This window comes from Curcuma longa, chromosome 5 (assembly GCF_044706935.1).
Source record: "Curcuma longa cultivar G26 ecotype Majalengka, Jawa Barat chromosome 5, ITB_CL_G26_1.1, whole genome shotgun sequence".
Classification (NCBI taxonomy): Eukaryota; Viridiplantae; Streptophyta; class Magnoliopsida; order Zingiberales; family Zingiberaceae; genus Curcuma; species Curcuma longa.
In genome coordinates, this window is record NC_133865.1 from 5,398,418 (window position 1) to 5,423,027 (window position 24,610).

General features: G+C 41.2%; 6 protein-coding genes and 1 pseudogene across 10 annotated transcripts; 5 read left to right on the top strand and 2 right to left on the bottom strand.

Moving 5' to 3' along the window:
- Positions 1–267: 267 nt before the first annotated feature.
- LOC141829535 (B3 domain-containing protein Os01g0723500-like) lies at positions 268–1,487 on the top strand. Its single transcript, XM_074717027.1, has 4 exons — positions 268–357; positions 444–735; positions 812–1,047; positions 1,197–1,487. Exons 1-4 carry the CDS (start codon positions 268–270, stop codon positions 1,485–1,487), a joined length of 909 nt encoding a protein of 302 aa, XP_074573128.1.
- A 1,236-nt stretch (positions 1,488–2,723) lies between these two features.
- LOC141829539 (HVA22-like protein f) lies at positions 2,724–3,544 on the top strand. The gene is made up of 5 exons (XM_074717033.1): positions 2,724–2,770; positions 2,867–2,893; positions 2,964–3,086; positions 3,170–3,410; positions 3,518–3,544. The coding sequence occupies exons 1-5, from the start codon at positions 2,724–2,726 to the stop codon at positions 3,542–3,544; spliced, it is 465 nt and encodes a 154-aa protein (XP_074573134.1).
- Positions 3,545–4,070: 526 nt separating this feature from the next.
- LOC141829754 (protein S40-1-like) lies at positions 4,071–4,466 on the top strand. Its single transcript, XM_074717270.1, has one exon. The coding sequence runs from the start codon at positions 4,071–4,073 to the stop codon at positions 4,464–4,466; it is 396 nt and encodes a 131-aa protein (XP_074573371.1).
- Positions 4,467–6,067: 1,601 nt separating this feature from the next.
- LOC141829557 (uncharacterized) lies at positions 6,068–9,627 on the top strand. Of its 5 annotated transcripts, none has more exons than XM_074717064.1 (8): positions 6,068–6,095; positions 6,840–6,889; positions 7,525–7,937; positions 8,041–8,133; positions 8,271–8,323; positions 8,435–8,472; positions 8,602–9,028; positions 9,304–9,627. In XM_074717064.1, exons 2-8 carry the CDS (start codon positions 6,858–6,860, stop codon positions 9,517–9,519), a joined length of 1,272 nt encoding a protein of 423 aa, XP_074573165.1. In that variant the 5' UTR covers positions 6,068–6,095; positions 6,840–6,857; the 3' UTR covers positions 9,520–9,627. The 5 variants fall into 5 exon arrangements, with proteins under 5 accessions (XP_074573165.1, XP_074573166.1, XP_074573164.1 ...); XM_074717065.1 differs by having other exon boundaries at positions 6,068–6,090; XM_074717063.1 differs by lacking the exon at positions 6,068–6,095 and adding an exon at positions 6,151–6,600.
- Positions 9,628–10,674: 1,047 nt separating this feature from the next.
- Positions 10,675–11,887, bottom strand: LOC141829755 (F-box/kelch-repeat protein At3g61590-like). The gene is made up of 2 exons (XM_074717271.1): positions 11,338–11,887; positions 10,675–11,300 (listed from the first exon to the last, which is right to left on the bottom strand). Exons 1-2 carry the CDS (start codon positions 11,885–11,887, stop codon positions 10,675–10,677), a joined length of 1,176 nt encoding a protein of 391 aa, XP_074573372.1.
- A 4,736-nt stretch (positions 11,888–16,623) lies between these two features.
- Positions 16,624–17,808, bottom strand: LOC141829756 (F-box/kelch-repeat protein At3g61590-like). The gene has a single exon (XM_074717273.1). It carries the CDS (start codon positions 17,806–17,808, stop codon positions 16,624–16,626), a length of 1,185 nt encoding a protein of 394 aa, XP_074573374.1.
- A 336-nt stretch (positions 17,809–18,144) lies between these two features.
- Positions 18,145–19,401, top strand: LOC141829757 (uncharacterized; annotated as a pseudogene).
- Positions 19,402–24,610: the final 5,209 nt, after the last annotated feature.

Genomic DNA, 24,610 nt, shown 5'->3' on the forward strand with positions numbered 1-24,610 from the left:
TCTCAGACGCAAGATCTACCACCACTGTGTGAAGTGTACGGACGCACGCGAGATGGACGGAGTGGGCCCCGCCGGGCATGAGAGCGTCGTCGTGGCCACGCTTTGTAATTATTTTGTTTAGTTAAATGAAGTTCAAGTGCAAACATATATTAATTATGATAAGAACTGACTAGCTCCATTAATCTTGTCCTCGTTCTTATCATACTTGATGGAAGCTAAATCCTCCCTTCTGTCTTCACCGTTGCTCTGAAGCAGCGTGAGTCGAGAATGATGCCAAACAAGAAAAGGAAAAGCTGTTCCATGATCAGGAAGCCACACTTCTTCAAGGTGCTCGTCGGAGACTTCGCGCACGCGCTGGCAAGCCAAACGCCTATCTGTTGCACTTCGAGCTTGATTGCTCCTCGTCGTGCCATCTGATTCTTTCTCTGTTTGATTATTTGCAGGAGATCCCCCAAAATTTCATGAAGAATATTTCAGACGAGGAGTCCAAGTCCAAAGCGGCCGTCCTTCATGGCCCTGGCGGAGGCAACTGGCAGGTTGAAGTATGCTCTACAGGACAAGAAGCTACGCTATTGCTTGGCGCTGGGTGGCACAGTTTTGTGAAGGACCACTCCCTCGAGGAGTTCCAGTTCTTGGTATTCCAATACGACGGCGAAATGCATTTCACAGTGTTGGTCTTCAGCATGAACGGGTGCGAGAGGACAGATTTGTTTGCAATGAAATCTCCATCGGAAGGTAATTAAGTGTAACAAGAGTAGAATGTTAAAGCAACATCATGTAGTCAGTCTCATATAATGCCTACCATCTGCAGATGCAGGTAACATTGTCGAAGTTACAACTGAGGATGAGCATGAAAGCAGAGATGTCGAGATTCAGACATCAACTAGTCGCAAGAAAGGCTATGTTTCGACCAGAAGAGTAGTGACAGAAGAAGAAAGACGGAAAGCAGAGAAAGGAGCAGAGAAAGCTGCTAACTCTTTCACGTCTCCGCATCCGTATTGCATCAAAAGAATGAGCGCAAGAAATGCCTACGGGAAAGTTGCGTTGGTGAGTTCATCATACACTACAATCATTCTTTTCTGGCATGTTTGTTCACGTAAATGCTTGCAAATCAATCCTAAGAATTATAATATAGTCCTACACAAATGCTGCCACAACTTCTTTTTGGTCGTTGATTCATTCAGAAATGAATGCAGAAGCTTCCTGCTCGTTTTTCTCGTGCTCATATGCTTCGGACGCGAAGGAAGATTGTCCTTAGAGACCCAAATGGTAAGGCCTGGGTGGTCACCTTCATTCCGAAAGGGAAGGATTCGGATATTTTTTCCGCAGGGTGGGCAGCCTTCGCCCGCGGCAACAACCTTGAAGAAGGAGATTACTGTGTCTTCGAGCTCTTCAGACAGATTGAGATGCAGGTGCACATCTTCAGAGTGACTCAGCACATCTTCCCAATCACTGGTAAGCGAAAGATGTTCGATGCTCAACCTTGAAAGGGAAGAACCTAAACCAATATAGTTTTGTGATGTTTCTCGTAGGCTCTGTCTGTGTAAGTAATTTTTTGTTTGATGTTGATGTAAATATCAGCTTAGGATTAAGAAGTTCACGTAGATCAGTGCAAGTTAAGGTGGGAGAAGATCTGTCTGCCAAAGGACATCTGAAAATCTTTGATGTGGATACGAATCCTTTTGACTCTTTGTAGCAACAAGTTCATTTGGCTGAAAATCATTTTGTTATTGGCTGACATCTGGGGTTTTATATCCTAAAGCTATATAAATTGAAAAAGGGAAAAAAAAATGAAAACCAGAAGACATACAAATCTAAAAACGAAAATATTAACCAGCTCAAAAACAGATGCCAAGACCCTCCATGAAATCTTTAAGCAACTGAAACACTGAGAAGCATCAATTTGTAGATGAATGGATATGAAATTTGAGCTTCAATCATCCAATATAAACCATCTAAGTTTTCTCAAATAAGACAAACGCTGTAGTTTTGCGTTCTTTGATAAATTCAACTATCATTTAATTTTATGAACCAACAAAGATCACTAGATGGTGCCTCCACAGTGCTTTGGTGAGCCGACTTACTTCAATGGGTGGACTTGGTATGATCGACTGAAGGGATTATGCTTCAGCTTTGCTTTGCTTTGTTTTGCCGATGGTGCTGGCTCTTCCTAACGAATCAAAGCGCTTAGCATGCTTGGATAGAAGCTGCCCCAAATAAATTTTGGTCACCAATCTGGAAGAACATCTGAGATGCCTACTCAGTCAGCCTCTCTTTCTCAGCAGGCAGATCGTTGGATGTCTCATTTCGGCACTGTTGGTGGGCTGGTGAGGCGGTATTGAAGCGGCAGTTTCCTCTCTTATCTCTTGCTTATCACTTAAGGTTCAAGTTTTCTTGAACCAACAGTAAACCCAATTTGCCAATTTTCATCAAGTTAAGAATGAAAGTACTTTACAGGCTTCGAACACTCCAATTCATTTCAAATTATGAACTACATATGTTGCCTGACCTAGTCAAGAATTAACGTACTTTGCCTTTCCAACTCCTTCCATTCTCCCACCTTTCTTGGCCATGGAGGAAAGAAGACTTTTGAACTAAGGGAATAAAGATTACTTTCCTTGTTTGCATCTCCTACTGCGCTACTTAAAAACACGACAACTCCCTTGTATTCTACACTCAGGTTTCAGAGATTATTTTCCTAGGTGATTTATCTCAGCTTCAAGATGGGTGTTCTTATGACAATGGCCAAACATACTGATGCTTTGATTGGGTCAGCAACATCTAATCCTACGTTTATCTCTACAAAGTTTGTTTTTTGTCATTCAATTACCTGACACTGTGCTTTTGATCTATGTGTTTATATCAGCCCGGCAGTGTTGCTGATTTACCCTTTGTAAGTAGCAGTGAGTTCTTCTGACTTCGTTAGTTTCCTTTCGCAAGATTTACAAAGACACAATTCTCAGATATGCATCAACGCGCGCGATCGAGAGCCCTTCTCCTGTAGATGATCAGCAATGGCTGACTTACTGGGTTCTCTATTCACTGATCACCCTGTTTGAGCTCTCATTCTGGAAAGTATTGCAGTGGTAAGAAATTGATCTAGTGGTTCCCAACTGTGGTTTAATTAGTTCTTCATGTTCAGATAATGGAGATGTGGAACCTATTGCAGGTTTCCCCTTTGGCCATACATGAAGCTGGTGTTCGGCTTCTGGTTAGTGTTTCCTGCATTCAATGGAGCAGCCTACATCTACGAGAACTACGTCCGGAGTTACGTGAAGCAATATGTCAACTGGAATTATCCTGAGAAGCAGAGGAGACTGATGCAACTGCTGAGTCTCGATGCGCGGAAATCGGTGGAACGATACATCGATCGATATGGACACGAAGCTTTCAGAAGGGTCATAGAAAGCGTAAGGAACGCATCTTGTTTTCAGAATGATTTGTTCTCGCCTCAGTACTTTTGCAGTCTTCTATCAGTTAACTTACTTGGAGATCTCTACCAAACTCGATGATGCAGGCTGAAAAGGAAGCAAGGAGTCATTGAGCAGTACAAGTTCCGAAAGGATTCTGGTTTGTCATCTTCATCAAGTCTGGAATGTGCAGATAAAAGATTGGTTCAGATTAAATCTCTTCTAATACACAATGTCATCATATGGATTCAAATTTATCAGCTTTAAAACTCATCGGGATGCATTAGAAAGGTGAAATTGTTGTTTAGCAGAGTAAAGTAGTCCGATAGGGATTGATAATGACTTGGATGTCAATAGTAAATTGACTATGTTGAGGAAAGATAAAATTATATAAAACAGATACCAGACCTGTTATATAGCTGCTTGTTCAATAGGATTCATGTCAAATTGGTTTCTCGTCGCATTCAACACCACCAAAAATCTCGTCTGAATCCTAATCAAAGCAGTTCGATTTCGTCTCTGTATACATAAAAGAAGCTGAAACAATCACTTAATCTCGAATCAGTAAAATGGAAGTGTGCAGATGAAGGCTCTGTTTGGCGTTTCTATAAATGCTCAGTGCTTCCTTCGCAAGAGCCGCGCCTAGATAATTATCCGGCCATGTCGGAGGAGTTCGAGGAGTCCGACATCCTCTGGCCAGAGGCCGACGATGAGGGCGCCGCGAAGGCGAAGCCGGCATGGAGCGAGGAACGGCCACCTCGACGGCAGCCACTGGCCGCAAGAGCCCTAGTCAGTCGTTCTTGGGCACCTTCCTCTGCTTATGGCAGTAATCTTTGCGACGACGTCGGCGACGATGAAGGGAAGAGAAGGAGCAGGGGAAGCAGGCCCATAATCCCGCCGCACGTCATCGTCGCGCAGAGGAATCGCGGCGGCGATGGCGCGGAGTGCTCGGTGCTCGTCGGCAACGGGAGGAAGCTCGCCGGGTGGGATCTCCGGCGGTTCAGGACGTTCGTTCTACGGATGACGGGATACGTCGAGGGAAGTGCCCATAAATAATTCCATGCGGGAAATGATTATATGCGATTTACATATAAAGAGATGAAATTTTCTGTAAATAAATGCATGCAATATAATTAAAGAACTAGATTGGTTAACTGATTAGCAATAATCATATTTCTTTTTTTCTTCTTCTTAATTAATTATTACATTCAAAATTAATTAGTTTGAACAATGAAATATCTGAATTATTAAGAGGTAGAAATTGGATCATTATTTAGTGAGTAGTTAATAACTTGAAGGAGTTCCAAAAGTCTCTCTCATTCTGAGTTAATTGCTGCCAAAGTTTGGAACCTTGGGATCGAAGGGACAGAAGCCTTCAAGTCATGTTCACAGTTAATTACACTTGAATTTTCAGAATATGAGTTTGAGTGATTGTTCATGAACTTAGGAAGCAAAAATCTCAAGGACTTAATAGCAGATATAATAAACTATGATCATATCTAAAAACTTTTTTTATAGTTTCTACAATTCTGAAGGTTCTAGGAAAGAGACTGCAAGGCAGTATCAGTTGACTCCTTTACTGTTATTTAATTGTTATAGGAGCTGAATACTCACATATAGTCAACTTATTGTCTTCTTTTGTCCCTAAAACGGTTAAATTCTTCACTTGGTTACTTCTCAATGGAAGGATTAACACAAAGATTCAACTAAGCAGAAGGGGAATCCTTAACCAAGATAAGAGGTGTAAATCATTTCGCATCTGTTCAAATAATGCAAGCTCACCAGGGCAGGGTGTTCTTGCTTGGTCTCCAATATAAACATCAGAATGAATGAATTGATCGACTTCTTTTCCACTAGAGAAGTTAATATGCGGTCGGCCCGGGCCGATCTATCTCTACGTAGCAGAGGAGTAAATTGTTACACAATTTATGTCTGACCGACCTCTGTTATGCAATTGTAGACTAATCCAACGTCATTCACGACCTGTGATAGCGACGTGAAGACGGGAAGACTGCGACGTGGGACGGGACAACGTGTAGACGGGCCAAAGGCACGAACGAGAGTGAGGCACTGTTAAAGTGCTCTAAAGTCAGGGGTAGAGCGCGTAAATACCATTATCCGCTTGTTCTACTGATTGCTTATTGATAAAAGTTGTAGCCACTCCTCCCTATGGTCGCCTTGTCCAGGGGAGGCTAGGCTGCTGAGATTCCTTGCCGTGCTAGGCTTCTCGTGGTAAGCACTTACTCGGTCCAACCAACTATCCGATCGGCCTCTGTGTAGCAATTTACTTCTCTGCTCCTAATATAGTAAATTGAGGTCGATCGGACAATCGTAAAATTGCGTAGCAATTTACTCCTCTGCATAGCAGAGGTCGGTCGACCTAGACCGACCGCCCCAATATATACAAGTTAATAAACCCTTCTCATTTTCAAACTCACTAATATTTGAAAAATAATTTTTTTTTATTTATTAGTTTTTAAAATATATTAGAGATGAATGATGTTAAAAAAAATAAAACAGGAATTTTTTTTTGAAGCAATAACTAAGCCTTGATTAGAATGGATAGCAATCCTAACTGTGGCTGGCCCACAATGGCCCGGCCCAATTACGATCTTTATTTTCTCTTGCAGCCCAATCTAATCCCTTTCGCTAGTCCCATTCGCTATGGTTTTCGTCGGCTGTAAGGTTTGCCTACTGCTCTTTCTCAATCATTCACATAATCGGAAGAGATTGTCTATATTTCTCTATGTCTCTTTATTCTGCACTCGTTTCTACGCTTAATTTTTGAAAAAAAATGTTCCTATGCATATGTTTTGCTCTGAGCAGATAGATTCGTGTGCTTTTTCCGATTCAATGCTGTTGGGGCCATTGAGGAAGATTAAGTTGTTTGAGAAGTGTAATTATGATCAACTATGTTATCTGCGTCTAGGTCTTCGATTTGGAGAATCTCTCTTCTCAAAATGAGATTTTTTTTAGGATTTAGTGGCGTATGATAGATGCCGTGTTTTTCCCATTGTCAACCTACATGTGGGACTTATGAACTTGAGATTAGGGAATTTGAGTATCATTTCTGCGAAATATAATCGTCTATGCTGAAGGAAAGCAGAAAAAATAGACAGCTGAAATGTTACCTTCACTACTTCTGTAATCAGTACCAAGCAACATGTATATCACCGATCATAGTAATTTGGTATATTGTCTTTAGTTAAATTGAAATTATTCAACTAGCTCAGGCTTTTTTGATCTTTCACATATATTAGAAGTTACATAAAGTTGAGTGAAATGATTTCCTTGGGTTATTAATTCTCAATTTTCAGAGGCTTTGTTGTTTAGCCCTCAGTCATGTTAAATAAGTACATATGTTGACGTATTGCTCTTCCGCTTATTTGTCTAAGAGGACTAGACCCTTACTTTCACTTGTCTTTCCAGGAAGATTTTCTCTAAGATATGGAAAGGACTTGCTTTTGTAGGGGGCCAAGGTACTTACTTGTGTGCAACTACTTGTACTATGAAATTTGATTGATACATTGTGTCTTGTTATGTAGTAATCTTCATGATAGTTTGTTAAAAAAGAGCTTTAAAATCTTTTGAGGCATCAATTGTTGCATTGACAATTAATTTCAAATACTGGTAGTAGCACAAAATTTGTTCATCTCTTTACTTGACTTAAAAGTAATGTTGCCATGGAGATTTTAGACCTATTAATCTAACATAGAATATTATAAACTAGTAAACTTACAATGTTCCTTCACTAATAAATATCTATATGAATTCACCTTCTATTTGACTTGTGCAAGGATCATCTTCTTCTCTCAGTACTTGTATAGAATTATAAATCAGGAGATAGGAACTGTACTGAAAATCTGAACATTTGAACAACCTACTGTATTTAAGTTGTGCAAGGTCTTCCTATAATTTAGCTACTTCAGTGCCTTCTTTTCCTACTTAATGAATCTCGTTCAGTGTAGTTTGAAGGATCAAATTTATGCAGTAGAAGTAGACATAAATAGTGAGGAAGAGGCAGGTGGAGCTCAATTACATGTTCTTTTAATGATTAAAATCAGCTTGTGGCTATTGCTTTTTTAACATGGTGATCCTTTTATTCTACCCTCAGTATTCATTCAGCATTCTTCACCTATGGTTTGAAAGATTTTAAACCTAAACTTCCATTCAAGCTGTTGTCACTTCCAATAGCTATATCGAGAGAGACACATGGAATATTGACAGCCCTTAATTACTGCCCAAAAGTTCATCATGGAGAAACTTTGCAACTTTTGCTTGATGGAGCACCATCCGAAATTAGTCCTCAGTTCTTCAGTTTAGGTTTATCAACTGAGCATTGTGAAAATAAGGAACCAGCAAGCCTTGGATTGCAGACTTCTGTATCCAGTGTGAAGTATGAGAAAGGTTCCACTAATTGTGAAAGTGCTCAAGGTATCTCCAATAAAGAAATCCAGAGAAGACTGAAGATTGGTGCAGCAAACAGAGGCAGGATACCTTGGAACAAAGGAAAGAAACACAGTGAAGGTGACACTTACTTTTCAATTTCTCCCTTGTTATCTTTATTATAATGATGGCGTATCCAGTGTGAAGTATGAGAAAGGTTCCACTAATTGTGAAAGTGCTCAAGGTATCTCCAATGAAGAAATCCTGAGAAGACTGAAGATTGGTGCAGCAAACAGAGGCAGGATACCGTGGAACAAAGGAAAGAAACACAGTGAAGGTGACACTTACTTTTCAATTTCTCCCTTGTTATCTTTATTATAATGATGGTGTACTGCCATATATCCATTTTACCCCTCCATTGTGATCTGAATTTGACCTCACTGATACAAACATTATATGTTGTGTGGATTGTAGAGACTCGAGAGCGCATTAAGAAAAAAACATTGGAGGCCTTAAGTGACCCCGAGGTGATGGCATGTAAAACAATCTCATACATTCTAAGTAAATAATATTCTGTTTGTTGGTTGGTGATGCTCTTTACTTTCTTAAATTTTAATAATTTGTTTGTGTGGCTTCAGGTCCGGAAGAAGATGTCTCAGCACCCTCATAAGCACAGGTAATTTGATTCAGTTTGCAAAAGTCAATGTGTTAAATCTTACTTCAACCTATGATTCCTATAAGATTGTTGTGAATAGATATCTCAATGGCAATTTCATCTTCGTGAATATTAATTATTTTTGTGTAGTGACCAGAGCAAATCTAGGATTAGTTCTTCCTTAAGAAAGATATGGGAAGAGCGTCGAAAAATTAAACGATTGCAAGCCCAATGCTACACACTGTGGGCAAGAACTATTGCTGAAGCAGCAAAAACAGGTACTGATGACCAAGCGGAATTAGAATGGGATGGCTTTGAGAAAATGAAAGCCGATTTCATGACCCAACAAGTAAAACGCAAAGAAGAGAAAGAAAGGGCAAAAGTGCGCGTGAAGCTAAAAGCTGAAATGGTTGCAAGGGAGAGGGCTGAAAAAATTGCAAAGCTCTCTGAACAGAGGAAACTGCGGAAACAGATGATGGAAGATAAACAGTTGGAGTTATTTTCAAGAGAGAAACCTGACAGAGAAAAGAAGTTACTGTTATCTAAAAGTTTGAAACTCAAGGCAAGATTAACTAAGGTAATTTCTTTAAATAGTAAAGAGCTTGTTGAACTTAGAAGTAATTGCATGATTATTATTCTTATTTACTACTAAAATTCTTGTCTCAACTATTTTTGGCATTTCCATTTTAGTAACTACATATGTCTACAAACATTCATAAACCTCCCAATCCATGTACTCATTTGCTAAACTGAAACAAATCCATATATTTATTGCTTGCCGATGATTTCTATTTTGAATTATGCGTTTAGTTGACCTTTCTCTCTCTTTTTTTTTTCTTTTTTGTTCTCAAGTTTCGTGAACGCAAGAAGCAACTGAGCAATTCCTGGAAATTTGAAGCGGGCATGATTGAAGAACCGAGGCCAGAGTTCAAGAAATGGGACATGGAAGTGATTAAAAATGAAAGTTTAAGGAGGCAAATCTCACTTGCTGATCAAATCGAAGCCGTGAAGAACAACAGAACAGAATTGTGGGGAATAGATATTGTAGCAAATGCATCCATAGATTAGGAGATGATTGGTTCCATGATATGAGATTTACTTGCCTTACGAGGACATTAGGTCACAGTAGGTTCTTCAAATTTTTGTTCTTATAGTAATCTTAATAATACTTTTTTTTGGGAAATTATCTAATACCTCTTCTAACATGAACTTGGTCCTGTTAGTTTGTGTATACCATAGAATTATATAGTGACTAATTACATTATCATGGTAAATTAAAGTATCTAATACATGTATTTGTTTAGAAAAAAATATAATAGTGTGTTTGATGTAGAAAGAATTAAATTATTTTCGGACTTTCTCATGGTTATATTAAGTAGTTGTGGTATGAAAAAATATAATAAGAGAAAAAGTTAAAAAATTTTCTTGTAGTCATATTTCTTTCATAAATTATTATACTCTTCTTCCATCTCTTCTGCAAAAAAAAAAAAAAAAAAGTAGAATTTGTCATTTTAGCGGTCTCACACGGTCTGCTCCACGATCATTTGCAATTCTACTGTAATCAACTCAATTATGTTTCGGGGATTAAAATTGTAGTGGATAAATTTTTTTATAGTGATCGGCTCCACCGACGAAACGGTCCCATATCAAAAAAACTTCCTAAAAAGATTTTTTGGAGGCCCTTTGTTAACCCAAGGATACTTATGGGGCGGGAAATCTCACATGTCAACCCAACTCAAGACGGGCCGCGGGTTACCAGTTTGAAGTATAATTTAAATTAATTAAGTTAAAAACAGTTTGATAAGCTTAAATTGCTGAAATCCATTCATCTTAAGTTTTATACTTTAATTTTAAAATTTATAATAAATAAATAAATTTTCTCCCTTGATGAGATTCAAGAGCTCCCGCCGCGGGCCAACCCAAGCCCGCCCGCGGGCCAACCCATGCTACTTAAATGGGTTTACCTAAATTTCTTCAGGATACTTATCTTCATCTCAAATCTTATATTTTCATCCCCTTGATGAGATGATATCCTTGCTACTTCATTTACATAAACTTTCTTCGTATACTTTCAACGAAGAAGATTATTAAACTTTCTTCGTATACTTTCAACGAAGAAGAAGATTATGATTATTGGAGCAACAGATTTAGAAATATAATCGATAAAGCAGAGATGAGAGTTGCAGGGACAGATGATGAGAGTTGTAAATGAAGAAGCAGAGATCAAGGGGCGACGTCGAGCCTCGGTTCGAAGCAGAAGCCGCGGAATAATTTGTTCTCGAACTGACTGTTGTAGCCGCACCAATTCGTTTTCCAGTCCTTCCGCCTCATGTCGAACATCAGCAGCAGCATCGGCCGCTCTAAGCACTGTATGAAGACGAGGTCGCCGGCTCCGCAGCAGATGAAATCGTCTCTGACTGCGCAGAAGCTCGTGTACATCTCGATCGGCAGTCGAGACACCTCCCGCCATGTCTTATCCTCCTCCAGTTCCCAAATCGTCAACCGGCTGACCAGCCCGTGGCCCCGCCCACTCACGCCGACCATGATCAATTTGTCCGATAGGTTGATCAATCGAGCAAAGGTATGACGGGGGCACGGCGCAGGAATCGCTTCTCGAATCAGAGACTGCACGGTAGAGTGCGGCTTGGCGAGATCGAACGCCACCAAGTGGGGGCGTTGCTCCCGCATCTGGTGGATCAAGTAGTAGAGCACGCCGTCGCATACGACGCCCTCGTCGCCGCCCTCCCACCAGCCGAGGTCTCCGGCAAAGGGCGTGGCCCACGATTGCGTCGTCGATTCGTAGACGTGGACGGAGAAGTGCCATTGGCGGTAGGTCCCCGGCATATGGGCTCTGCGCCATTGGTGGTATGCTCGGCATATGGTCGCTGCACTTGGCGAAGACCACGGTGTAGCCGCGCGTGCGGCGGTCGAACGACAAGGCGAGCGCATTGTAGTCAGGGGAAGAGCCGCCGGGGACTCGAGGAAGCCACTTCCAGTCTCTCGTGATGGGGTTGCAGACCAATAAGCGGCTCTTGTCCTTGCAGTCCATCAAGCAGACCAGGCCGTAGGAGGAGGATGCGCGCCAGATGCTCTTTTCTAAGCCGGGGAAGCCAAAGTTGTGCCACCAGAGGAGGGAGGGTTCGTACACGCGGCCCGGTAAGGGGCAGTCGTTAAAGCACCACAGGAAGAACCATGGCTTCTCCGGCGCCATCATCGTCCACAACGATGGCCGGGAGTACACCACCTCGTACCACCGTTTGCACACGATGCCCAATTTGATGATGTCGACGATGGGCAATAAGGAGAGCACCTTCTGCAGGAGTTCGTCCGGTAGGATGTCGTTCTTCCACGACAGCAATGTGCCCTTATTTTCTTCCTCCTCCTCGCCGTCATTATCTCTAGACATCGTCCTGATATCTGTAACCTCGCCGTCCATGAGGAAGATGAGAGTACTCAAGAACCTGATGGGAAAAAAAAACCCTAAAGTTGCTGAAAAAAAACATAATTCTCTTTTATACATTTTAATAAATAAAAAATATTAATATATAATTAATATAGAGAAAATAGGAAGATAATATAAGATATTTTCTAATATTATGTTCTTTTATTCTGTAGAAATAAAATTTATTTAGAAATTGTAGAAAGTGTTATTTCTAAAGAACTAATAAATATATGGAAGAGGAAATTGCGGAGATAGTTATGATGAAGATAAACCATTGGAGTTATTTCCCGGAGAGAAATCTGATATTGAAAAGAAAATATCATTATCTAAGAGTTTAAAACTCAAGGCAAGATTAACTAAGATAATTTCTTTAAATCTTAAAGAACTTTTTGAATTAGAATAATTGTATGATTATTATTCTTTTTCACTACTAAAATTATCGTCTCAATTATTTCTGACATTTTCATTTTAATAACAATGTACTTGTCAATTTTTTAACGGACGCATATGAAATTTCAAAATACTCAAAAGATGTACATTTCATTCTCATTTTACCTCTTTATCAACAATTGACTGTTTCTCATTATTCTTATCTCTTTCTTTTTTTAATTAAATTAAATTTTAATTAAAACTTCAATAAATAATTTTCTAAATTTATCTATTTTAAATTTTAATAAAAATTAAAAATATAAAAGAAGATTAATAAAAAATTAAAAATATTTTTTATTTTTAATATCCAATTATAAAATAAAACAAAATAAAATAAAATTAATAACGAAAACTGATTTTATTAATAAAAATAAACTAAATAAAATAAAAAATTATTTTAGTATTTGATTTTTAAAAATTATCATCACAGTTTAAATACCAACACTACTTTAATAATAATTTTTCTACTATAATAATAATTTTTAAAATTCAACATCGTTATGGTGATGATTTTTAAAATCCAACATTGCTCACTACAAAAATGTCCATATTTAGCGATTGAAATTTCGGTCGCTAATCGAGTTTATTAACCGAAAAGATCATAAATATTTTCGTCGTAATTTGATTTAGCGACCGAATCCATATTTGATCACTAATTTAGCGACCTAATATGGATTCGATCGCTAAAAACTAATGACTGAATCCATATTCTGTTGCAAAATTGCAGTAGCTAAAATTTGAAAGCTAATTCCATTGTTACTATTTTAAAATTTTCAACAACATATATACCTCTATTTTTCTAATTTATACTTTATTTACATAAAAATATATCAAAATCATACCACAAAGGTATCATATACAATCCATATCACCAACATATCATATACAAAATCAACATTTACTTTTCAGTAAAAAGGTGGAATCCGCTATCCAGCGGCCCCACACGATCGATCCCATGATCATTTATAAAGAGGTAAATCAGTCACGACGGAAGAGAGCATACACAATCAACATTCACAATTTATATCACAAATCTATCATATACATAATCAGCATTCACAATCCATATTACAAACTTATAATATACACAATCAACATTCACAATAAATAGCATAAACCTATCATATACACAATCTGTATCAAATAATGTCATAAAACAATATCCAAATGATACAAAATATCCAAATAATACAATTAATATCTAAATGATACAAACACTATCCATGATACAATTCATATCTTTAGGCAATGTGCCCTTATAAAACAATATCAAAATGATACAAAATATCCAAACAATACAATTAATATCTAAATGATACAAACACTATCCATGATACAATTCATATTTCTAGGCAATGTGCCCTTATCTTCTTCCTCCTCCTTGACATCATTATCTCTAGGCATCGTCCCTGTAACCAATGGCAGAGCTAGCCCAGGTAATTTACCCGAGCTGATTCGAACTATTGGACTATGTCGACGGTATACACCGAGCTAGTTCTTAAATTTTTTTCCTCTCCTCTCTAAATCTAAGGTTTTTTTCTTCTCGTCGCCGTCGGACCACTCGGCTACAGCCCGAGTACAACTATGCCTGGCTCCGCCCTTGCCTGTAACCTCACGGTCCATAAAGAAGATGAGATTGTACTCAAGAACTTGGTGAAACAAAAACCCTAAAGTTGTTGGGCAAAAAGAAGAATACATAATTCTCTTTTATACATTTTAATAAATATATATATATATATATATATATATATAATTAATTAATTAATTTAGAGAAAATAGAAAAGATTAATATAAGATATTTTCTAATATTATTTTCTTTTATTATGTAGATAAAATTTAAAATTGCAACATAGAAATTAAATTAGAAAGTGCAAAGAACTAATAAATATATGGAAGAGGAAACTGAGTAAATAGACGATGAAGATAAACAATTAGAGTTATTTCCAAGAGATAAATCTGATAGAGAAAAGAAAATACCATTATCTAAGAGTGTAAAACTCAAAGCAAGATTAATTAAGATAATTTCTTTAAATCTTAAAGAACTTTTTGAATTAGAAGTAATTGTATGATTATTATTCTTTTTTCACTACTAAAATTCTAGCCTCAACTATTTCTGGTATTTCTATTTTAGTAACTACATATCCATTTATAGTTGGTGGCATATGAAATTTCAAAATACTCAAAAGATGTACATTTCACTCTCATTTTACCTCTCTATAAACAATACTTTTTCTCTTTATTCTTGTCTCTTTCTTTTTACATTAAATTAAATTTTAATTAAAACTTCAATAAATAATCTTCTAAATTTATTTATTTATTTTAAAATTTTAATAAAAAAATATAAAAGAAGATTAATAAAAAATTAAAAATATTTTTTATTTTGAATATCCAATTATAAAAAAAATAAAATTAATAAGGAAATTAAGCTGATTTTATTAATAAAAATAAACTAAATAAAAAAATTATTTTAGTGTTGATTTTTAAAAATCATTTAAATACCAATACTAATACTGTAATAATAATTTTTAAAAGTTAGCATTGCTGTGACGATGATTTTTAAAATCCATCATTGCTCACTACAAAAATATCTACATTTAGTGATAGAAATTTCGATCGCTAATCGAGTTTAGTGATCGAAAAGATTAGAAATATTTTTGATCCAAGAGATAAATCTGATAGAGAAAAGAAAATACCATTATCTAAGAGTTTAAAACTCAAAGCAAGATTAATTAAGATAATTTCTTTAAATCTTAAAGAACTTTTTGAATTAGAAGTAATTGTATGATTATTATTCTTTTTTCACTACTAAAATTCTAGTTTCTAACTATTTCTGGCATTTCTATTTTAGTAACTACATATAAATTTATAGTCTGTGGCATATGAAATTTCAAAATACTCAAAAGATGTACATTTCACTCTCATTTTACCTCTCTATCAACAATACTTTTTCTCTTTATTCTTGTCTCTTTCTTTTTAAATTAAATTAAATTTTAATTAAAACTTCAATAAATAATCTTCTAAATTTATTTATTTTAAAATTTTAATAAAATTAAAATATAAAAGAAGATTAATAAAAAATTAAAAATATTTTTTATTTTGAATATCCAATTATAAAAAAATAAAATTAAATTAATAAGGAAAGCTGATTTTATTTAATAAAAATAAACTAAATAAAATAAAAAATTATTTTAGTGTTGATTTTTAAAAATCATCACCACATCTTAAATACCAACACTATTACTGTAACAATAATTTTTAAAAGTTAACATTGTTGTACGATGATTTTTAAAATCCAACATTGCTCACTATAAAAATATCTACATTTAGTGATAGAAATTTCGATTGCTAATCGAGTTTAGTGATCGAAAAGATCATAAATATTTTTGATGTAATTTGATTTAGCGATTGAATCTATATTCGAATCTATATCATAGAATTATGCATGACTAATTAATTATCATGGTAATTAAATTATCTAATGTATGTATTTGTTTAGAAAAAAATATAATAGTGTGTTTAATGAATCAAATTACTTTTGAATTTTCTTTATCATGATTATATAAGCCAAGTTGAGCTATGAAAATAATATAATAAAAGAAAAAGTTAAATTTCTTTCTTAATCATGTTTCCCTTCTAAATTATTATATTCTTTTTCCATCTCATTGGTATCAAAACAAAGTGAAATTTAAGAAAAATGATATATAGAAGTATTGCTATTTCATTTCCATATACTTTCATCGGAGAAAATTATGATTATTGGAACAATAGATTTGTAGTTTAATAGAAAGCATTTGATTTATGAAATATACTTGATAAGGGGTTTATTGAGTTTGAAGATAATTAAACAAGCCTCGAGTGAATGGATAATTATAATGACACTCATGCTCTCAATTAAATCAATTTCACAATAGAGGTCCCCAGGGTAATGGTGCAACAATAGGACATTCGGATTGTGACTCAGGGATCCACGGTTTGATCCTCAGCTACGACGTATTTGTAGAAATTTGCTTCCAAATGGAGAACGCAATCAAAGGATGCCGGGCATTTGGATTGGCCGCCGTATGCGCTTCCCGATTTACCTCAGTTACCTCAGTGGAAAATTTTCGTAGGACTGGATCGGCCACCTCAGGGATTGAGTCTATGAAACTGACAGGAATTTATCATTTTTTTTTACAATAGAAAATCCACAAAGTAATAACATCAAAATAAACATGAAAAATTTATAAAGGTGATGAACATGGGAAAATATTCTATTATCCATTAGAGCTCTCTGAGCGATGCTTGTTGTTTCGAAGCAGAGATCAAACGGTGACGTCGAGCCTCGGTTCGAAGCAGAAGCCGCCGAAGAATTTGGTCTGGAAGTGTCTGTTGTAGGCGTAGCACTCCGCTTTCCAGACCTTCTGGCTCATGTCGAACATCAGCAGCAGCGTCGGCCGCTCTAAGCACTGCATGAAGACGAGGTCGCCGGCTCCGCAGCAGATGAAATTGTCTCTGGCTGCGCAAAAGCTCTTGCACATCTGGATCGGCATTCGAGACACCTCCCGCCATGTCTTATCCTCCTCCAGTTCCCAAATCGTCAACCGGCTGATCAGCCCGAGGCCCCACACTCTCGCGCTGACCATGATCAATTTGTCCGATAGGTTGATCAATCGAGCAAAGGTATGAGGGGGGCACGGCGCAGGAATCGCTTCTCGAATCAGAGACTGCATGGTTGAGTACTGCAGCTTGGCGAGATCGAACGCCACCAAGTGGGGGCGTTGCTCCCGCATCTGGTGGATCAAGTAGTAGAGCACGCCGTCGCATACGACGCCCTCGTCGCCGCCCTCCCACCAGCCGAGGTCTCCGGCAAAGGGCGTGGCCCACGATTGCGTCGTCGATTCGTAGACGCGGACGGAGAAGTGCCATCGGTGGTAGTTGCTCGGCATATGGGCTCTGTCGCACTTGGCGAAGACCACGGTGTAGCCGCGCGTGCGGCGGTCGAACGACAAGGCGAGCGCATTGTAGTCACGGGAAGAGCCGCCGGGGACTGGAGGAAGCCACTTCCAGTCTCTCGTGATGGGGTTGCAGACCAATAAGCGGCTCTTGTCCTTGCAGTTCATCAAGCAGACCAGGCCGTAGGAGGAGGATGCGCGCCAGACGCTCTTTTCTAAGCCGGGGAAGCCAAAGTTGTGCCACTGGAGGAGGGAGGGTTCGTACACGCGGCCCGGTAAGGGGCAGTCGTTAAAGCAGCACAGGAAGAACCATGGCTTCTCCGGCGCCATCATCGTCCACAACGATGGCCGGGAGTACACCACCTCGTACCACCGTTTGCACACGATGCCCAATTTGATGATGTTGGCGATGGGCAATAAGGAGAGCACCTTCTGCAGGAGTTCGTCCGGTAGGATGTCGTTCTTCCACGGCAGCAATGTGCCCTTATTTTCTTCCTCCTCCTCCTCGTCATTATCTCTAGACATCGTCCTGATATCTGTAACCTCGCCGTCCATGAGGAATTAGATGAGAACCTGGTGAAAAAAAAAACCCTAAAGTTGCTAGGAAAAAGAAGAACAAATAATTCTCTTTTATACATTTTAATAAATAAAAAATATTAATATATAATTATTATAGAGAAAAAAAGAAAAGATTAATATAAGATATTTTCTAATATTATTTTCTTTTCTTCTGTAGAAATAAAATTTAATAATTACAACATAGAAATTAAATTAGAAAGTGTCAATTTATTTGTAAAGAACTAATAAATATATGGAAGAGGAAACTGATGATGAAGATAAACAATTGGAGTTATTTCCAAGAGAGAAATCTGATAGAGAAAACAAATTATCATGGTTAAGGGTAATCTATGATTACCTTGATTATCCATCTAAAATTATCATTCAAAATCTTATTTGGTTTAGGTAATCGGCGATTCCCAAGTGATGCTTCATTCCTGACACGTCAACATATGTCAGCAAAAGAGGGCATCTAACCCGGAATTGAAAAACCAAGCAAAACTTAGGTAATCGGCAATTCCGGGATTAAGATAATTTTGTTTACAAAATTATCCCTCCAACTCGTCGGCTTACTCTCCGTGAGCGAACCCCTCCTCTCCCGTCCCCGATCGCGAGCGAAACCCTCTCCCGTCTCCGATCGCGAGCGAAGATTCCTCGGCAGCTTCCGCCGGGTGAGGATCTTGATCAGGTATCCGAAGTCGTAGGCGCTGTGGAAGGTCACCCACGCCACGGCGAAATCGTAAGTTTCGAGGTGATACACGACCGCTTGAAGAAGCCCTCGTGGAGGAAGAAGCCACCGCCACCCGGGTTCGAATCCGGCGCTTCCGCTACCTTCGCCTCCTCCTCCTCCTCCGCCTTCGCATCCTCTTCCATCTCAGCTCCTCCGTCCAATGTTAGTCCTCGACCTGGTCCCAATCCCCCGTTCTGGAGGCAGATTCAAGCTCTCCGTCGCCTCTCGATTTTTTCGTGACGGTGAGTAGAAGGATCGAGTTTCTTTTGGTTGTGATGGTGATTTTGATGGCTCTGGCGATCAAAAGGAGGAAACTTGTGGCTGCAATCATGCTGTCCGCCTTTGTTCTATGACTATTTGATCGGAATGGGTTTCTTCTGCTTTGGTTCTTGAATCTGCGCTTGAAAGCGAAGAGTATGCTCATTTTGTCCGTCAAAGATTGGGAATTGGAAGGAAGAGGAGTGGTTTCGCCGATCAGGGAAATCACCACCGATAGCTCTTCAAAAACTGCAAGATCAGAGAGGAGCTCTGTTATTCGATCCAGGTGAAAGGGGTCCAGTTGAAAAGGAGAGATGTCAAGAAGGTTCACCTCGAACCTGATCCTGGTCCGAAGGCCAATTTAAAATTGAAGAAGTTTCTGAGAAGAAATTTCTCCGGCGAAAGTGTCGCAAGGAAAGAGAAGCACCCGTCCCGGATTGCAGTAAAAATGCATTCTTGGGTAAGATTACCGAATTAGAGGAGGAAAGCACTGGCGGCACAGATCCCGACATTGAAAATGAAGAAAACACTGTGAGCATGCCTCTGATAAGGTTTCTGATCATGATATCAAATTATTTCAAGAGGACATGTGTTCCGGCTAAAAACCGACGACAGTCAACCCTCCGGTCAATAATATGCCACCTCAACCTATGAGGGCCCGGCGAAGGAAAGGGGACCTGCAAGAGTCACGGAAGAACGAACGGATTAGCTGGCGCCGGGGGATCCCGGCAAGCCACTCCGACGCTCAAGTTAGGTTTCCGGTGGTGATGAAAATAATAGAGCAAAGAGAACAGTAGTGAGAATGCTTGAGATTAGATGCCTCCTTCATACCTGCGAGAGGGCTTATATACCTGTCAGGAGAAACTTCTTTCTGTCAGTGAGGCAGGTTTTGAGGGTATCTGGGGGGACAACGTCTGGCGTTGTCTGACATCTGTGCCAGAGAGATAGCATCTGAGGGACAAAGGTGAACCGTTTGTAACAGTCCTCCAGCGTGGCAAGGCAGCCGACTTCTGTCGTTTATCCAAAAAGGGGAAGAAGATGGCCACGAGGGAAGGTGGTCGTGAAGATATCATCGCAACCTGTTCCCTGCACACTTGTTCACATGCTCCTTTGTCTGTATTGTTGATAGGGTTTGAACTAGAATTATTAGTCGGAGTGGGAAGGTATCTCGGACCGACAGTGGTCGGGTTTACCCGGGATCAAGTAGGAGGTGTATAGCCCGGGCGAACTGAACACCATTGGTGAATGGCCGGGCTACCTGACAGGCTTAGCAACAATGTGTAAATAAACACAGTTTAGGTCAACTGTATGGAGTATCTCCCGGGAACTATATTCAGGAGGTGAATTAGGCTCGGAACTGTTACTGCTTAGTAGTAGCCGGGCAGACCACGCGACTCAGAGGGATGGCCGGACAAATGAGCAGTATAGAGGCAGTGAGCAAGTCACCCAACGAGTATCCCAGGGTAAGAGTTTAGGAGGTCAGGAATGCTTAGGCACAGTAGTGTCTGATGCGGCCGAGCAATCCTGGCTGTGAGGAGGGCTGACCGAGGTATAGTATGGAGGTTTGGGGACCCGTTTCCCGGGAGATGACTTGGCAGTGTAGCTATCTCCCGGGAAAAGGTGTCGGCGATGAGAGCCGGGTGAACCGTTTGTGGTGTAGGAATGGCCGAAGAATCCTTAACTGAGCCGGGATCCGGGGATGTAGCCGGGAGGTCTAGCAGTGGCAATACTTGGGACAAGGTGTAGATGGTGCTGGCCGGATGAGCCGGGGTCCGGGGATGTGATTCGGCCCCTCAGATCCTCCTAACCGAGGGTACCCACCCAAGACCGTGGGCCCCGGGGTTTGCCACGTTAGCCACTTTGTTGACCTTTGGGGCCACATATGACCGGGCAAGACCGCCTTGACCGTGGGCCCCTTAACCGGCCAGGATGGGCATTCTATTGACCGATTGCGCCACGTCAGGCCCGGCATGACTTACCACATCACAAGTCTCCCCACCAAGTCTAGTCGAAGGAGGTATGCGACTGACTAGACATCAGTCTCATCGAACTTTCTCTCTCTATCTTGCGCTATTCGCGCGTCAATACAATGGTATTTTAAAAAAGACGCATATGCCTGATGCCTCGCCTGCAATGTCAGGCACGTGCCAGGGGCAGTACTCGTCTCACAACGAGGTTTATTGCAAAAGCAAGGTGTAGATCGGACCTTGGAAATAGAACCTCTTCATCGGACGGCTATGTGGTGTCATCCATTCGTATATATATAAACCCTACAGGTTGCTTTTGATACCGCTACACTTCATCATCTTTTCCGGCGACACAGCGTTGTGCTCGCGGCGGTTGAGTTTCTGCCCATTCTCCATCAGCAATGTCTTCGGCAGCACCCTGGTATGAGCACCAAGTATCCCATTTTAATAAGGAGACCTTGTCAATACTTCAGGAGCAGTACCCCATCCCGTCGGATCATGTTGTTGGTTTTCCTACACCCGGTGATCGCCCCTGCCGACCTCCGAAGGAGTATGCCACTTTCTTCCTTGACCAGATGCTCAGTGGTCTGCGGTTTCCGATCCCCACCTTTTTCTACGAGCTAGCCGGCTTTTACCACATCAATATCGCCCAGCTATCCCCAGAATCCTTCCAGATCATCTTTGGGACTATCATTATCTGTCGCTTATACAGCATTTACCTTACTGTGGCCCTGTTCCACTCCATGTATTCGTTGAGAAGTTGTGAACCTGGCATCTTCTTCTTCATTGCCAGACCGGGGTTGGGGTTTCTAAGCAACCCGCGCGTGGTAGGAGAAGGATGGAAGGAGCGTTACTTTTACATAAAACCCCCTCAGGAATACCCATGGGCCAGCCGGTGGGTTCGGAGTCTTCCAGCATTTCATCAGAGTGGAGAGGTGCCTACTAATGGTGCGCTGCGCAAAGCCCGTCAAATACTCGAGGGTTTGAACTTCGATGTGGAGAAGCTAGTCAACAACGAGGCGTTGATGTACCGTGCAGGCTTGAGCCAAGCTAATGTTCCTCTAGGGGATAATTTATGTGAGTATGATATGCGCCTATTCTTCCCTTGGTGATGCAGTTTCTAATTCCGTGCTGTCCTACAGACTTGGTCATGCTAGGACATTCGGTTAATCAAAACGTGAAGTGGGAGTTAGCTCATCCCAACAATCTCAGGGTAAAGGAGGATCCGACTGATGACTCTTGGTTCGAGATCCCGACGCGAGTAAATGTCAAGAAGAAAGGTACCTCGAAACCTAAGTCAAGCAAGGCCACAAAATCACAGAAATCAGCGCCTTCCGATTTGGTGAAGTTGATTGAAGGACCACCAGCGACAAGGTTACGTAGTGCCCGACAGTTTGTAAAGGCTGAGCCGTCGCAGACAGCGCCATCACCAAGAGAGAAGACTTTGTCGGACGTACCCGAGAAGACAACTTCCATCGCGAGGCCAGCGGAAGAGCAACCCCGACCGGTTGCCTCGTCTGCCCCACTTCAACAGGCTCAAGCGCCCTTACCGCCGCCATTGCAAGGTCGGCCCCCGGCCAAAGGATTAGTAATTCACGCGTCCGCGGAGGGTGATGGTCAGAAACCAACCACCAGCGTTGCTTCCCTTCTCCCTCCCCTGGCAGGTTCTCCGAGGGGAAAGAAAAGAGCCAGGGAGGAAGAGCCTCCAGAGAGCTCTTCCTCAGCAGAGCAGGTGGAGAGGCCCGGGAATAACTCGCCCTCAGACTGGGCTAAGCCAGCCCCCGGGTTCTTCTTGACTCTTCCACCGCCGGGAGCCTCTAATTCGACAATGTATCCGACGAGGTTCAGGGGGGATGTCCGCTGGGTAGACGCTCCCGAGACTGCTAGGGATCGCTTACGCCGTTACGAGCACGAGGTGCTTCCCAAGTTAGGTCTGATTGATATCGTTGATGGTTTGTTTGAATCTCATGCAAAGGTAGGTCATCCTTCGATTGTGGTTTCTTCTTTCTCATCACTTCCAGCTCTCATTCTTCGCCTGGGATTGTCAGGACGGACTAGCGAAGGAGGCCATCCGGCAACGCTTACTAGAGCTGGAGAAAGACTATGCTGACAAAGAAGATGAGCTGGCTATCCTTAGGGGTCAGCGACCATCATCTGAGGCACCAGCCGTTGCGTATAAAGCGATTACAGACTTGCAGGAGAACACGGAGCGCGCCGTTCAGGCTCGCCAGCGAGTGGAGAGGGAGTTTGCAGACTATAAAATCTGGACTAGGGGCCTTTATGATTACATGCTCAATTGGCAGGGCCAATCCTCAGTTGATCAGCTGACTTTGGAGGCTGCCCAAGCGGCTGAACAACAAGCTAGGGATGCTCAGTTGCGAGCCGAGTATAGGCTAGCTGCGGAGGAACGAGATAGGAGGGCCGCAGAAGCCCAATTGGACTTTGAGAAGGCTGGTTTGCAGGGAAAGGTTTGCAAGCTAAAACAGCAGCTAGCCGAGTCTCAGTCCCGGGAAGCAAGTTTACGAGTTGATCTAGAAGAATCCCGGGCTAGGGAAACTAGCTTACGCATCGAATTGTTAGAATTGAAGGCTAACCAGGACAGGCGCTGTAAACTTCTATTTGAAGTGGGGGTGCAGGGCACCGTTCGGCGGCTATTCAATGTCGGGGTGGTCAAGCGTAAGATGGATCCTCAGCTATGGGACCTTCGACAAGTGTGGGCAGCTCTTCCAACTTCAGTGAAAGATGCCTACCCGGGAGTTTGGGCAGCCGGGGCAAGTACTCCCTCCTCCATTACATCCGCCGCGCCGGGCCAGGCCCCAGGGATAACAGATACTCCGACTGGTCTTGCTGTGCTTCCTACCGGCCAGGATCCAGGTGTAATTGGATTGGCAACCGTGCATCCTCCTTGTATTTCTGATGAACCACCTCGAGAGATTGGTCCCGATCTATAAAAAGAAAGTATCTACTATTCACGAGTATGGCGTCCATTGTCCCATCTCTTGCATTTCAGTGTTATGTGAGGAGTATGTTTCCTGTTGTCCGAGGGATTTTTCCGACGAGTTGATTTTCCGAGCGAACTACGTGGCTGCCCTCGTCTAATCTCCCTGCTTCCCGTTCCTGGTTGCCCGGTCCATAGAGATTACGTTATTCGAAAATGTTGCGTTCCGGCCTCCTTGCCGCGTTCCGGCCTTATTGTCTAATTTTGAAAATTTCCCGGGCGAGGAAGCTTGATATGGTACTCATTATCTGGGCGAAATATCTGCCTCGAAAAAAGGGGACATACCTTTTCGTCCTGACAGGCAGCATTCCATTGATGACGAGTGACGTGCGGGGTAATGTTCTCTCTTCGTCTATTCTTGTCGGCGGACACGCGTCAGACCACGAGACGTTGCTGACACAAGTCGGGCGCGCGGAGGCCGTACCATTAATCGCCACCGTTGAAGCTTAACCGTCACGATCGGACGGTTCTCTTTATGATAATGAGGAGGCGCTGCCCTTTAAAAGGTCCGGGCTCCTACGTTGCCATTCACCGACTAGGTTATCCATCAGTATCGGCAAGCGTTTGTGTTTCGTTTTCACGTAAGTTTCGCCTTTCCTGTTCCCTCTTTCTTAATCCCGGTATACCATGTCTGATGTCAAGGTGTGGTACGAAACTCAGAAGTCTACCTGTTCCCAGTCCATTATCTCCCGCCTAAGGGAGAAGGAAAAATCCCGGCGGATCACGAAGTTCGCCTGCCGTCTCCGACGGATAGAGCGAATAGACCCCCAGCAGGGTTTTGGACCTGCTTCCTAGGTCAAATAGAGAACTGCCTTAGGTTCCCCCTGTCTCCTTTCATTCACGATG

Bases quoted from the DNA above. Each gene is read 5' to 3' on its own strand.
- LOC141829535 (XM_074717027.1), top strand. From the start codon at position 268: ATGATGCCAAACAAGAAAAGGAAAAGCTGTTCCATGATCAGGAAGCCA. The intron at 358-443 runs GCAAGCCAAACG...GATTATTTGCAG, and splicing joins GAGACTTCGCGCACGCGCTG to GAGATCCCCCAAAATTTCAT. The intron at 1,048-1,196 runs GTGAGTTCATCA...AAATGAATGCAG, and splicing joins CCTACGGGAAAGTTGCGTTG to AAGCTTCCTGCTCGTTTTTC.
- LOC141829557 (XM_074717064.1), top strand. From the start codon at position 6,858: ATGGAAAGGACTTGCTTTTGTAGGGGGCCAAG. The intron at 8,134-8,270 runs GTGACACTTACT...TGTGGATTGTAG, and splicing joins AGGAAAGAAACACAGTGAAG to AGACTCGAGAGCGCATTAAG. The intron at 9,029-9,303 runs GTAATTTCTTTA...TTTGTTCTCAAG, and splicing joins TCAAGGCAAGATTAACTAAG to TTTCGTGAACGCAAGAAGCA.
- LOC141829756 (XM_074717273.1), bottom strand. From the start codon at position 17,808: ATGGACGGCGAGGTTACAGATATCAGGACGATGTCTAGAGATAATGAC.
- LOC141829539 (XM_074717033.1), top strand. From the start codon at position 2,724: ATGGGTGTTCTTATGACAATGGCCAAACATACTGATGCTTTGATTGG. The intron at 2,771-2,866 runs GTCAGCAACATC...TGTTTATATCAG, and splicing joins CATACTGATGCTTTGATTGG to CCCGGCAGTGTTGCTGATTT. The intron at 3,411-3,517 runs GTAAGGAACGCA...TCGATGATGCAG, and splicing joins TCAGAAGGGTCATAGAAAGC to GCTGAAAAGGAAGCAAGGAG.
- LOC141829755 (XM_074717271.1), bottom strand. From the start codon at position 11,887: ATGGACGGCGAGGTTACAGATATCAGGACGATGTCTAGAGATAATGAC. The intron at 11,301-11,337 runs GCGACCATATGC...AATGGCGCAGAG, and splicing joins CGTGGTCTTCGCCAAGTGCA to CCCATATGCCGGGGACCTAC.
- LOC141829754 (XM_074717270.1), top strand. From the start codon at position 4,071: ATGTCGGAGGAGTTCGAGGAGTCCGACATCCTCTGGCCAGAGGCCGAC.